General features: G+C 46.1%; 1 protein-coding gene across 1 annotated transcript in view; it reads left to right on the top strand.

The window, feature by feature from the left end:
• Nucleotides 1-544: 544 nt before the first annotated feature.
• Myo1e (myosin IE) overlaps nucleotides 545-13,442 on the top strand; it is a 196,498-nt gene continuing 183,600 nt past the window's right edge. Inside the window, exons 1-2 of the mRNA XM_019210159.2 lie at nucleotides 545-663; nucleotides 9,001-9,193. Of these exons, the coding sequence (XP_019065704.1) occupies nucleotides 9,035-9,193 (159 nt within the window). The 5' untranslated portion in view covers nucleotides 545-663; nucleotides 9,001-9,034. The remainder of the gene's footprint in view (nucleotides 664-9,000; nucleotides 9,194-13,442) is intronic.

The following is a 13,442-nucleotide window of genomic DNA, read 5'->3' as shown; positions in this document are numbered from 1 at the left end:
TTAAAAAGGTCACTCTCCCTGTACATGTACAAAGAGAAACTGTTTGCAGGATTAACCTGAAGCCTCTGTATTTGTTTCAGGCAAAAGCAATGGGCATGTTAATCAAAGAACCTGTGCATATAAAATTGTAAACCAATGCGTGTATTCCAAGAGAGCCGGAGCTGTTTAGGAAGGCAGCTGAGGCGAGGCTCCACGTGATGGGGTTAGAGGGGTCTGAGTGGGTGCAGAAGACAAACTTAGACCCCTGCAGTGTGTCGGTCTCTCCGGGGCCAGGGTGGCCGGACTAGTGCAGGGCAGGGGCCCCGGAGAAGAGGAGCCGATGTGGGAGATGGAGGGTGCAGATGGCTAGGCCGTCAGAGCCTAGCTGGATCGGAAGGTGAGGGAGAGGGTACTGGGCGGACTCCAGCGTGAGCACTGGCACAGTGGAAGGATTTCCCGGAGGCAGAGGAAGCGGCAGGAGGAACGACTAGGGCCTGAGGCCTAGCGCAGGAGCCTTTGCCATCGTAGTGAGTCTGGCTTCTTCCCCTTCCTGCTCTGCAGGCAACAGCCGGCCACTCCCTGTGGACCTGGCGAATGAGACACAGCGGATGCAGAGTCGGCAAGGAAAAGACCAGCCCCTGAGAGCCCCGTGGGAGGAGGAGCAGCCCAAACCCAGTGTGGGCGGTGAGTTCTCCTCCACCCCATTCTCCGGCCAACTTCCTCCACCACCGCCATGCTGCTTTCTTACCCTCCTGGGTCCTACATGCTGTCCCGTCCCGGAAGCGCTCTTCCCTTCCTCCGCCATCTCCTCCATCTGTGTCAGTTCTCTGCAACTGATTTTTGTTCATTATTATTTCAGTTGAACAGATTTGTGGAGTACAATGCAGATATTCAACACATCTATACAAGGCAATATATGTAATTTGTACATCTGTACAATCTGGTCCAATCAAATTTTAATCTTTCAAATCAGATGTTAATTTTCCATCTCCTTAAACCTTAAATTATTCCAGGGGCCAGGGATTTAGCTCAGTGGTTCCGCCACCTGCCTCTCAAGCACAAGGACCTGAGTTCAATCCCTGGTAGCAAATAAAAAAAAAATTCTTCTGATCAAAGCATAATAATGGAACATATTATATGTGATATTCCAGTACTTGCTTACCCCTTAGGTGCTTCTCAAATTAGGAAAATGGAAAATGAACATTACCATATCTTTATAATTTTGTATTTGGAGTCTTTGAACTTCTTCATTGTGTGTGTGTGTGTGTGTGTGTGTGTGTGTGTGTGTGTGTGTGTGTGTGATTGGGCATTGAACCAGAGCCTTCACACTGAACTGAACTATGTCTCTAGCCAATTTTTATTTTTTATTTTAAGACAGGATCTTGCTAAGTCACTAAGTTGCCCGGGTTGGGCTCAAACTTGGGCTTCTCCTGTCTCAGCCTCCCTGAGTGCTGAGATTTCAGTCATGCACCACCACCACAAGTGGCTTTCTTTATCCTTATAAAATACATAGTAGATTATTGTGAACTATAGTCCCCCACTGTCTAACATTAGCATCTTTTTCAAATGGGAGGTCTCACTATATTGGTCAGATGGGCCAAACTCATGATCCTCCTGTCTCAGCCTCCCAAGCAACTTGGATTAGAAGTATGCACCCCCCATCCCTGGCCAGAACATTAGAAGTTATTGCTTATCTAACTGTGCTTGGCTTATATAAGCTCTAATCATATTTCACTCTCTGCTCAGGCATCATTTTTCTGGAGGCCTTTTCCAAGGTCCTGTGGCCAAGTTCAATGTTGCAAAGACAGCTCATAGTCTACCCCAGCCCGTTCTCTCATTTCTTTCTTTCTTCCATTTTCTCATTTTTTAGCTGCACATTCAGTTCTTGAGATAAGCCTATCTTTTCCAGCATCTTTGGCACCAGGACGTAGTCATTTGGCTAAGTTCTGGCCACTGGTGTGAGAGCAGAGATGTTTGTGACCCTCATAGGATCACCAGTTCTCCTCACCAGCTTGGACACAGGCTGTTCCCTAGAGCAGTGGTGGCGAACCTATGGCACGTGCAACCCAGCAGGCTGTTTGTATCACTGAAAGCTCTGAAAGGTTCACCATCCTTGCCCTAGGGAATATGGGATAGAACAGAGAGCAACTTTGTTTCCTAATGACTCTGTGAAGCCATGCCCTGCCTACCTCCTGCCTCTGTCGGTGTGAGAGAGAAATGAGCTCCCATCCTGGGTAAGCACTCTTATTTGGAGGTTTGGGTCACTCCCTGCCAAACCTAATCCTAACTTATCCAGTGCTTTCTGCCCCCGGCCCTCTGTGTGTTGGTTCGCGAGAGAGGTTCCATCCTGCATTGTCACAGTCTGCCCCGCCAGAGTTTGCACTCCTGTCTTATCAGATGGTCCCCAGGATGTCCCAACCCCTACGATATGGGAACCACTTCAGACAAGGCCATGCAGGCCCAGGGTGACAGTCCCCGGGTGCCCCAGGTTGGGCTGTGCCCATTTCTCTTGCAGTGCAATTCCTTGCTCTCTGAGTAGTCAGATAATAAACCGATAAACCAACAGCAAGGCACAGAGGACAGTTGTCTTAAAATTGTCATCTTCTGGTCCTGCTGCTGTGGTACTTAGAAAATCAAAAACTATTTTTAAAAACTCTGATGGTTTGGCATTTGGAAGGTTGAAAGCAATCTGGAAAAGCCTGCGAGTCCCACGTTCGTGTCTCCATCATTAGCTGCAGAAACAGATTGTCAGGATGAAGTCGGCGGGATCAGAGGAGTGAGTGTATCCGGAGGATCTGCTCAGCCGGAGGCAGCACTGATGAGCCTGGTGCCCCTGTGGGAGACCCCTGCAGGAGCTGGTACAGATTGTCTCACTTTCCCTACAGCCAGGCAGGGTTCAGAACTGGCGTGATGGGGTTTCACAGCCTTGCATCAAGGGTTTCAGCTTTGACCACACTTCTGCCCTTGACAAAGGCAAAAGTAAGCAAAAGTAAAGGTGCCTAAGAGATAGAGGCACCTAACCAACACAGTATCCTGTAAGTCAGAAATTAAAATAGTTGGCTGGGCATCGTGGTGCACACCTGTAATCCCAGCACTTGTGAGGCTGAGGCAGGAGGGTCACCATGAGTGCAAGGCCTGCCTGAACTACAGAGCAAGACCTTATCTCAAAAAACAAAACAGGGATTTAGCTCAGTAGTACGGCCACCTGCCTTGCAAGCCCAAGGTCCTGAGTTCAATCCCCAGTACAAAAAAAAAAAAAAAAAAAAAAAAAAAAAAGTTAAATATTACCAGAACAGTGTTCAAACATCTAGGCAAATCTGATAGCCTTACAGGTTAGAGTCCCAATTATGCTGGATTTTTGGACTCAAACCAGAAAATGTTTCAATTTTAAGTTCTTTTTTGTGGGGGGGTGTGGGGTGCTGGAGATCGAACCCAGGCCATCCACACTGCACCACGCTCCCAGCTTTTTTTATTTTAATTTTTCAAATTCTGAGACAAGGTCTCACTAAGTCACTAAGTTGACCCCAGGCTGGGCTTGAACTTTTGATCCTCCTTCCTCAGCCTCACCCATGTCATAGGATGCAGTCATAACACTTACTGAAAGAAAAAAGCCTTCAGAGCTGAAATGAGCAGGTGGTTCACAGCGTTCTACTGTACCTACTACTTTTCCAGCTGTGGGACCCCCCCAGCCACAGGCCTCAGAATAAGAAAGATTCTGGGGGCCAGGACTCCAATCAAGGGATGCCACCCAGTGGCCCCTCCCTCTCTGCATCTGTCCCCAAGGGTGGCCAAGGCCTCTAGGAAAGACATGAGAGCATTCAACTCACTGTCATTGGAGTCAGGATGTGACATAAGGACAGTCAAAATATTAGCACCACAGGGGCCCAATTAAAGTGACATCTTTTGCTTAAATTTTGTGAAAACTCCTTTCTCCCTGTCACGGACTGTGCACCTGTCACACCGGTCATCCATTTTCACTGACCCCGGGCAGGAATCGAACACGATCAAGGTGTCAGGGTCTTTCTATGAGTATGGGGGTCTCCTTGCAGCCTTCTCAGGCTCAGCGAGAACCCCGGGCAGGACCCAGGGTCCTCACAGCTTCAGCTAACATTGATCAAATATTTTGGGGTGTTTACTATTTCCAGGCTCTATGGTGGGTGCTGAGAACATAGTACAGTGTCTTGACTTGTGTGATTGTGTGTGTTTGGTTTGTGTATTTGTTTTTTGCGGCAGAGGCCCTCCTGAGGCTGGACTGGGCAGTGGGATGAGGGTGGAGCTGGGCCCGCGCCTCCCAGTAATGCCCTGGCAATGACTTTGAAGGAGGAAACCAAGAATTCCAACTTCCGGCTGGATTCCGGCCATTCTGAAGGTGTTTTTGCTAAGGTGGGAGGACAGAGCATGTTTTGTGTAAGATCTTTCTTCCTGATTTATAACTGTCGTATCTGCGCGTATGCTTTGTGAGCCTTCATGCATGGCACTGTTGTTGCGGGCCTGTGACTCTGTGTGCCTCACCGTGCCACCTCAGGGGTCCAGCTGAGACTTCACGCAACTCAGCCTCTCTTCTCGCCCACCCTGCCCGACCGTGGCACCTGACAGCAGTACGATCTTGCAGGCCCTCTGTGATCGGGATTTAGTTTATCCTTTTACCACATGGTTTGTTCCAACCCTGCACAAGTGGTCTCGTCCCTGCTGACAGGACATTAAACACCTACAAGGTGTTTGCCTGGCTTCCGGGAACCTTTAAGCCTCATTGAATCAAACCGTGCACCTAATTTGTCTAAAGGAGCTGGGCTGACGACTGGCCAGCCTGGCCTCTCTCCTACCAGAGGGGGAAGCGGGTGGCGTCAGCACAGGAGGCCCAGGAGGCGGCCTGGGGGAAAGGGAGAGGAAGGAGCTGCTGCCAGCACAGAATGCGTGCAGACATTATGAGAAACACAAGGGACACTCTTGCTCTAACTGTCCCCAAGAAAAAAGGCAGCAGCAAACTGCCTCATTGAGGATTCTGAGGGAGTCCATTTATTTGTTTTGGAGGAGGGAGGGATGGGACCAAGTGCTGAATCCAGCCTAAGATGATCTTGGAGGGGCAGTGGGAGCCATGGAAGGTGCAGGAGCACTCAGGGAAAGGGATTAAATGGCAGGGAGGACCTGTCTGTCCCCAAAGCTGATGAGGTGAAGGTTTCAAAGCGGATGCCCTGATGTCCAGAAATGAGCCCTGAGCAGCCGTGGAGGCTCAGATCCGGCCTCCTGGAGGATGAGCTGAGAGAGAGGAGATACGAACTTCCAATCTCGGCTTTTAGAAGTGAGCATTCATTGTGGCTGCCCCCCACCACTGGTTTTTTTTATTTAATGACAAAAGTAGTTTGTGTTTACTAAATATATGGAAAATATAAAACAGTTAAAGAAGAAAAGAAAAATTCTCCATGGTCTTACCTCATTGATGTAAATATTTATCATTTTTTTCAAAGGTGTTTTGTTCTTTACATAGATGGTGTATATGAGAGAGAGAGAGAGAGAGAGAGAGAGAGAGGAAGAGGAGGGAGGAGGAGGATTTTAACATAATTGGATCTTCTTCCCTGAAACACTGTTTTTAAGGCAGCAGGGGTACTGTGGTTATAAAGTACTAAGATGAGTCATATCAGAATTATTGAGCAATTTCATGAGTTTGGTAAAAACAAAGCTGATTTTCCTTTACCCTGGTTAGGGATCACCTACTCTAACACTGCGAAACACTGTATCTCTTCTCCATCCCCCTAAGGGAGAAAAGTAAGGAGATACAAATCAGGAGATGCAGAGATACATAGTATAACTAAGCCAGTGCCACAGTGGCCTCCCTCTCCTTAAAGCACCCAGTAGCCTCTTAGTCCGGAGAGACACTGTTCTCAAAAACAAACAACAAAAAACACAAAACAAAACAGGGGAGTGTGGTGCCACAGGCCTGTAATCCCAGCACTTGGGAGGCCTAGGCAGGAGGATTGCTGTGAGTTCGAGACCAGCCTGGGCTACATAGTGAGTTCCAGGTCAGTCTCAATGACATAGTGAGAACCTATCTCAAAACAACAACAACAAAAACAAAAAGATAGACCCTTCTCTAAGGCCAGAGGTCAGGAAATCGGGTAGAATCCTTTTACTTTATCAAAACAACAACAACAACAACAAAAAGATAGACCCTTCTCTAAGGCCAGAGGTCAGGAAATCGGGTAGAATCCTTTTACTTTTCTTTCTGACAGATCCCGTCCAAAAATAGGGCTAGGAGTGTAGCTCAGTGGGCCCCAGAAACAACAACAAAAAAATCCTGTCTTCAAATGGACTCAAATTTGATTTTTCAAGGGAAGCAGGCATAGCTCAGTGGTAGAGAGCTTGCCTAGGACCCTCGAGGCCTGTCGTTCAACCCTCAGCACTGAAAAGAAAGTGATTTCCGTGGCATGGTGACTCTCAAGGATGCGCCAAGGATGCGCAGGGGTGAGAGGTGACAGATCCGAGCATGCAGCAGCCCCGAGGACAGGACGGCACAGACTAGAGCTGGGGTCACTGTGCCTCCATCTTTCTCCTCCTCTCTAATCATTCTTCATCCAATTCACACACCCCTCCAAGAAGTCCTCTGTGCTTTCAAACTTGGCACTTGGTGGAGTATGGTGGTCTGTGCCTGTAATCCCAGCACTAGGGGCTGAGGCAGGAGGATGACCTACCTCAAAAAGCAAAACAAAAGCAAAAACAAAAGCCTCACTTTCATGACCCTTATTTGGCCTTTGTTTTTGTTGTTGTTTGTTTTTTTGCCATATATAGCAGCAATAATAGTATAGACACACACACACACACACACACACATCTATCTTTTTTCTCTTTTTTGCAAATGGGCCTCGTTATGCATTTGTTGTTGTTGTTTTTTGCCACATATAGCAGCAATAATAGTATAGACACACACACACACACACACACATCTATCTTTTTTCTCTTTTTTGCAAATGGGCCTCGTTATGCAGTCCAAGCTAGACTTGAACTCACTATGTACTCCAGGCTCGCCTCAAACTTGCAATCCTCCTGCCTCAGCTTCTTGTGGGCTGGGATTCTAGGTGTGCATCACCATGCTTGGCTCCGATAACAATATTTAAAAATGCTTCTGAGTAATGCAGTTATAGTGGCTCAAAATTCAAGCCAATAAAGCACCTGTGGTGTGTGCTTTGTACTCTCTTGCTCCCACTCCCACTCCCACAGCCCTCAAACACTTCTGTGTGTTTTGTTGTGTCCTCTTCAGTTTCTTCAGGCAAATGTAGGCACCGGTCTATGATTTCTTCCTCTCTGTTTCTTTCTTCCTGTGTGGGGGATTGAACCCAGGGCCTCACACACACTCGCACTTGCTAGGCGAGCACTGTAACCCTGGCTACACCCGGGCACCCTCTGTTTTCCTACACAAAAGGTAGTTAAATACACACATTCTTCTGTGCTTACCGATACATCTCAGGAACATTTTGTATTGGATCCGAGAGGAACTTCTCATTCTGTCTTGAAAGCCTTGTAAAATTTAGCGATTTGTATCACAGGCATCTCCTGATGCATTTACTCAGCTCCACTAATGATGGGCACTTGGGTCATCTGTGACGCGTGGGGGACATATGCCGCCTGGGGCCCTGTGTGCACGTTTGGATGTGTTCGCTGGCAGCAGATGGAGGGGTCAGAGATCACACTGCTCTGTGATGTTCAGAGAGAAAGTGCCAAGTTGCTTCTGTAGAGACACCAGCGATTTATCCTCCCACCAAAAATATACCAGCAGCCACCGACAGGGAGGTGAGAAGAGGGAAGCTCAGAAAAAAGGGGCGGCTTGGCAGTGAGCACAGAAAGAACCTGGGTGGGGCGGCACCTGCCTGTGGTCTCAGCTACAAGGGAACTCGAGGCAAGAGGATTGCTTGAGCCGGGAGTTCGAGGCAGCCAGAGCCACGTTCAAGACCCTGCCCTAGAAAACAGAAGCTAACGAAATAGTTACTAGTAAAATGTTTACACAAGAGTTATCAGAGCTGGGACACTATTTCAGGGCAGGTTTATAGTTTGGATTTGTGACAGCTGTGTGGCTTTTTTATGGGTTATAATGCACCTTTCGATCGATGCACTTGGGTCTGTAAGATTATAATATTGCCTGTTTCCAGCCATTTTATACTATTTTGAGCAAAACCGTGCTACTTGAAGCTCTAGAAGCTTGTGAGTGGCATGGCCGTTTTCAGAATCACATTCTTGGTCAAGCGCATTTGTTACCATGTCTTGATGGAAGCATTTCTCATGTTATGTTTGGCTTTCTTTTGGGACTTCCAAGAAGTTAGTATGGGGAAAGGGAGAGGCCACCTTGTCCTTTGGATGATCTCTTGTCTTGTCTTGTCTTTTGTATCAGGGATCAAACTCAGCTCTCTGAGCTTGTGAGGCAGGCAGTAGAACCACTGAGCTAAATCCCCGGCCGCTGGGCCATCACTTCTCCTCCCGGCAGGATGGTGCCCAGAGAGGCGCATCCCTTGTGTGGAGGCGCCATGAAAGCAGGCGCAGCTGTGTCTTCCTTTGCGTTCTGTCCTTCCCAGGCTCCTGAGCCTTTGTGACTTTAAGAAACTTTTTATTTTTTCCCCCTCAAAACAACTCATGTTCTTTTTGCTCCTGTTCCTAAAAGAAACTAAACCGGAGCAACAGATACAGGCGGAAAAGGTTTCTAACAACAGGGGAAATGGCTTCCAAAATAAAAGGAGAACTGTAGAAGGGCGGGAGTCTCCGGCCACAGAATGTAGTGGGACATGTTCCCCGGAACCTGTACAATGGTGCCTGTTTACAGCGCTGACCTTAAGTCTTCCAGCGAAGGTTGCTGCATGTTCAGCATATTTTCAGAAGGCAATGAAACATGCTATTTACCTCAACCAAACTTGCCTGTAAGTTAAAGAAGAGTTCAGGTGCTTGTACAAGGCAAGTTTAGCTCAGTGATGTTGTTATTTTTCAGAAATGTTTCCATAAGACACGGTAACAAATGATGTATGTGCTTGAATGTACCTATAGGTATTGATGCCTGCCTTGGCTTACTCCAGCCAAGATGGAAGGTGACTTCCAAGAATACAGAAGCAGCCAACAAGAAAGCAAAAGGGAGAGGGAAGAGGAAGAAAGCAAATCAAGGTGCAGACATGAAGTTAGCCCAAGAGATGCAGTTTCTGCAAAGCTGCTGTGTGCAGACCGGCAGTCCTGGAGCACCGTGGTGAGTACCGCTCGTTATCTGATCCGCCGGCATCTGGGGAGGGTTGGGGGTGTAGTTCCATGGCAGCAGACTCAGTATCTTTTGTACAAATATATATCAACATATTAGCGGGACAAGGTTTAAAGACGGGCTAACCTCTGATGTTTCTGTGGTGCTGGGGATCGAACCTGGAGCCTCATGCATCCTAAGCCCAGGCTGTACCACTGAGCTACATCCAGCTGCCAAATGCAATCCTCAGATCCTACTTAAAAAGCAGTAATTTTTCCAGGTGCTCGTTGGGAGAGGCTCACAGGGTTTTCAGCAAGTTTGTTCCTATTCCTGCAGAAGGGAAGTTTTCTTCTGAAGGCTATTTGTCTACAGGGAAAGGGTTTGGGCTTCAGAATCAGGCAAATGAGTGGATTTGATGCGGGGTAGCTGAGAAATGGCTTAGGTGAGTTCTCTGAAGCTTTTTCAACCTGTTTTCTTTACTGCAAGTGGAGCTAACAGGCGTGTATGGAGGATTGAGTAACATACTAGACATTAAGCACTTAGTTTAGCAGCTCATACCTAGCAAACTTAACACACCATGCTCATGATAGAAACTGGGATTGTCGGGGACATTTCACGTTTATATGCCACAAGTCTCTGTTTCATTAGTGTCTTGTTCAAGTTTCTGGCCTAATTTTCCCACCCACACATTTTACTTTAACGTCATTGCTGTGAATGCATTCAGAATTTTATTATGAGAAAATTGACGTGAAAACGAGTTTTATTGTCTGGTATGATTTTCTTGCTGATTGTTTTCCAGCATATGCAAATAGTATTTTCCATTTCATTGATATATTTAAATGGGAAATTGTACTCGTATTCATCTTGATTTCTTCTTTTTCTTTTTTCATTCGGCCCCGGATACATTGTTAATCACCCCAAGGTGTGTATACAAGGTCTCATCTGAAGAGCTCCATCATGTGTCTAGAATAAGTTTTACAGTTATAGAAGTGGCTTCCACCTCATAGCCAGTGGCCTTGAAGAATAAATATCCATAGGCATGGTGGTGCACACTTGTGATCACAGCACTTGGGAAGCTGAGAAAGGAAATTTTCCACAAGTTTGAGGTCAGCGCACGCTACACAGTGAGGTCAAGGTCAACCTGAACTTCATGGTGAGGAGATCCTATCTCAAGAAACCCCCCTCCAAAATGAATAAATGTCCAGGCCTGGAAGGATAGCTCAGTGGTCCAGCACCTGCTTAAGAGGCACAAGCATGGGGTTCACTCCCCAGCACAAAAGTAAAATAAGATAAAAAATTGAAACATTTTTAAAAAATCACCAAAACAAAAACCATATACTAGAGTCCTCTAAAAATACATTCAAATCAGGAAAATTGGAAGAGTACTTATTTTGCAAGGTGAGTGTTTTCTGTTTTGTTTTTATGGTACTGGTGATTGAAAGCAGGAAGTGCTACGCTGCAACCCCGTCCCTTTTTATTTTGAGACAGGGTCTCACTGCACTGTGGGCCTGGCCTCAGCTTGTGCTCCTCTTGCCTCAGCCTCCTGAGTAGCTGGGATTAGGTATGCCACAATGCCTGGCGAAGGTGAAGATTTTAAAAATATAACAGCCCCAATTCCAGGGTGATCATATTACTTATCATTTAAAGTAGGTCTGTGGGGTAATGAAAAGAGGAGCAGTCAGTAAGCTCACTGAAAGCTGGGTACATGCCTGTAGTCCCAACATGGGAAAGGCTGAGCTAGGAGGGTAGCTTGAGGCCAGGAGCCCAAACCCAGCCTGAAGAACACAGTGAGACCTCACCTTGAAAAAGAGCGCGAGGGAGAGAAAGGTTGTTGAGAAAAAGACACAAACCAAGACTCCCACAGGTAATCAGGACTTACAGTCACCCTAGCCAAAACTGAAATACAGCTCTCTAAACAGGGGAGCTTGTTCATAAGATTACAGGCTGCATCACATACTATACAATCCAGTTCCACATTCAAAGCGTGAATTAGTGGGTTCTGTTTTGAGAATCCCTGCTTTTAGCATTAGGCTCAGTTCTAATCTGTCTGCTTCAAGAAAGGTACAATGATAGACAAAGACCCAGGGACGCATGGTTCGTATAATCAAGAGCCGTGGCTCCTAACACGTTGGCAGATGGGGCATCGTGGAGAATTCTGTGACAGCTCTGAACCCACCCTGAAGGGAAAGGCACATCTGATCACACCATTGTCCTGGCTATGACTTCAGGCCCTAGGTCATACCGGATGGGCTATGGGGCGAAGGACTCACACTTGGTGACCATCTTCACACTCATTTCACTTTATACTCACACAACTCTGTTGTACAAGTAAGAGAAGCAGAGAACCGAAGCTCAGGGAAATTAGGGCATCACAAGTAGTAAGTTGGGGACGTAGCTCAGTGGCAGGCACTTGCGTGGTGTGCAGGAGACCCTCAGTTCAAATCCTAGCACCACAAAAATGAACAGAAAGTTCACTTTCTTAAGTGAACTTACTGCTTAAGTGGAAAAACCAGACCTCAAATTCATAAAAATATGTATATTATATAGGATTTATTAATATGTTTATATACAAAATACATAATCTAGAAGAGATTAGAGTATAAAATCATGAAAAGTGATCATAAGCGCACAGCCTCATCAAAGTCTCATTTATTAAAACTGGGATCATCCCTTGAAATTGGAGAGGTTATTAGGGGAAATAAAAGTAGAATTTTCTTTTTTCTTTGGTGGTATGGGAATGGAATCTGGGGCCTCACACGTGCTAGGAAAGTGCTCTACCACTGAGCTATAGCCACAGTCCTTTTAATTTTGAGATAAAATCTTGCTAAATTGTCCAAGCTGGCCTTGACCATGTGATCCATGTGCCTTAGCCTCCTGTGGACCTCTCCGTAACATTTATTTATTTGTTTGTTTCTTTGAGACAGTATCAAACTATGTAGCTCAGGCAGGGATCAAACTCATGATCCTCCTGCCTCAACCCCATCATTTGAGACTTAAAAAATATATTTTTTAATGTTTTAGCTCGGCATGATAACCACGCCTATAATCCCAGCATTTAAGAGGCTGAGAAAGGAGGATCACAAGTTTGAGGTCAGCCTGGACTCTGTCCTTAAGACCCTGTCTCAAAAAACCAAAACAACAACAAAGCCTTAAATGATAATGCAAGTGCCAAATAGCTGCAAGGTAGTTTTCAATAAACCCAAGATCAGCAGATATCAATGGATTATTAAGAGTGGGTTCAGTGTTTTGTGTATCCCTGAATCAAACTTGAGCACAAAAACTTGAAGCCCATGTCAATCCAGCTACTACTCAGGGCTGATCATGACTTTGACAATATGCCACTTCCAACCTAAGCAGTGTTTCTTGTCTTATTAAGAAGCTCAGATTCTCCTTTAGGAAATTTCTGTTCATGACTTCCAAAGACATGACAGTAGTATTTGTTTGTTTTGTTTTTGGCATGGGGGATCAACTCAGGACCTCGTGTTTGTGAGGCAAAGGCGCTGCCACCGAGCTAAACGCCCACCCTAAAACAGTGGTCTTTGGAGGCCAACAGCCCCTGTAAGATCTGGAGTACCATGGACCCTTGGGTGGTGCCTAGATAGCAGTGATGCTCAGGTATCAAGCTAATTCCTTTCTCTTTCCCTGACCAACTGCTGCCCCACGGATCTTCTGCCCTGAACCAGAGCTCCCAGCATGGCAGCTCCTTGCACAAAACTAGTGGCGCGTGTCGTTACTGTTTTGTTTGTTTGCTTTTTTGAGACAGGGTCTTGCTGTGTTGCTAAGCTGACCTCAAATTCCTAGGGTCTCACAACCCTCAGCCTGAGTGTCTGGGACTTCAGGTGCCACCATGCCCAGCTATTGCTTTTCAACTTGTCCTCTGTCTCCCCATTTCTGAAACCTCAAGCTCAGCAAGGACCAGTTGTATATCTTGTGTGGCCCATGTCCTAGCTAGGCATTCGGTTACATTTGTTGCTCTGCATGAATGAAAAATAAATAAAATACTTTGATCTTTTTCCAGTTTAAAAAACAGATATAATTCACATGCCATAAGATGCTCCCTTTAATAATGTGTAACTCTGAGAATTTTAGTATATCCTCAAACTTTTATAACCATGACCATTGTCTCATTTCAGAATAGTTTCCTTGCCTCAGTAAGAACTGATACCCATTAACAATTACACCCTCCGTGGAGCACCTGGCGACAGGTGTGTGGCTCCAGAACAATGATAATGTTTTTTTTTTTTTTTTTTTTTTTTTTTTC

The sequence above is a fragment of the Fukomys damarensis genome, unplaced genomic scaffold (assembly GCF_012274545.1).
Source record: "Fukomys damarensis isolate Sample0158 unplaced genomic scaffold, DMR_v1.0_HiC HiC_scaffold_25, whole genome shotgun sequence".
NCBI lineage: Eukaryota > Metazoa > Chordata > Mammalia > Rodentia > Bathyergidae > Fukomys > Fukomys damarensis.
The sequence above is the reverse complement of the archived record's forward strand: the minus strand, read 5'-3'. Positions and strand labels throughout refer to the sequence as shown.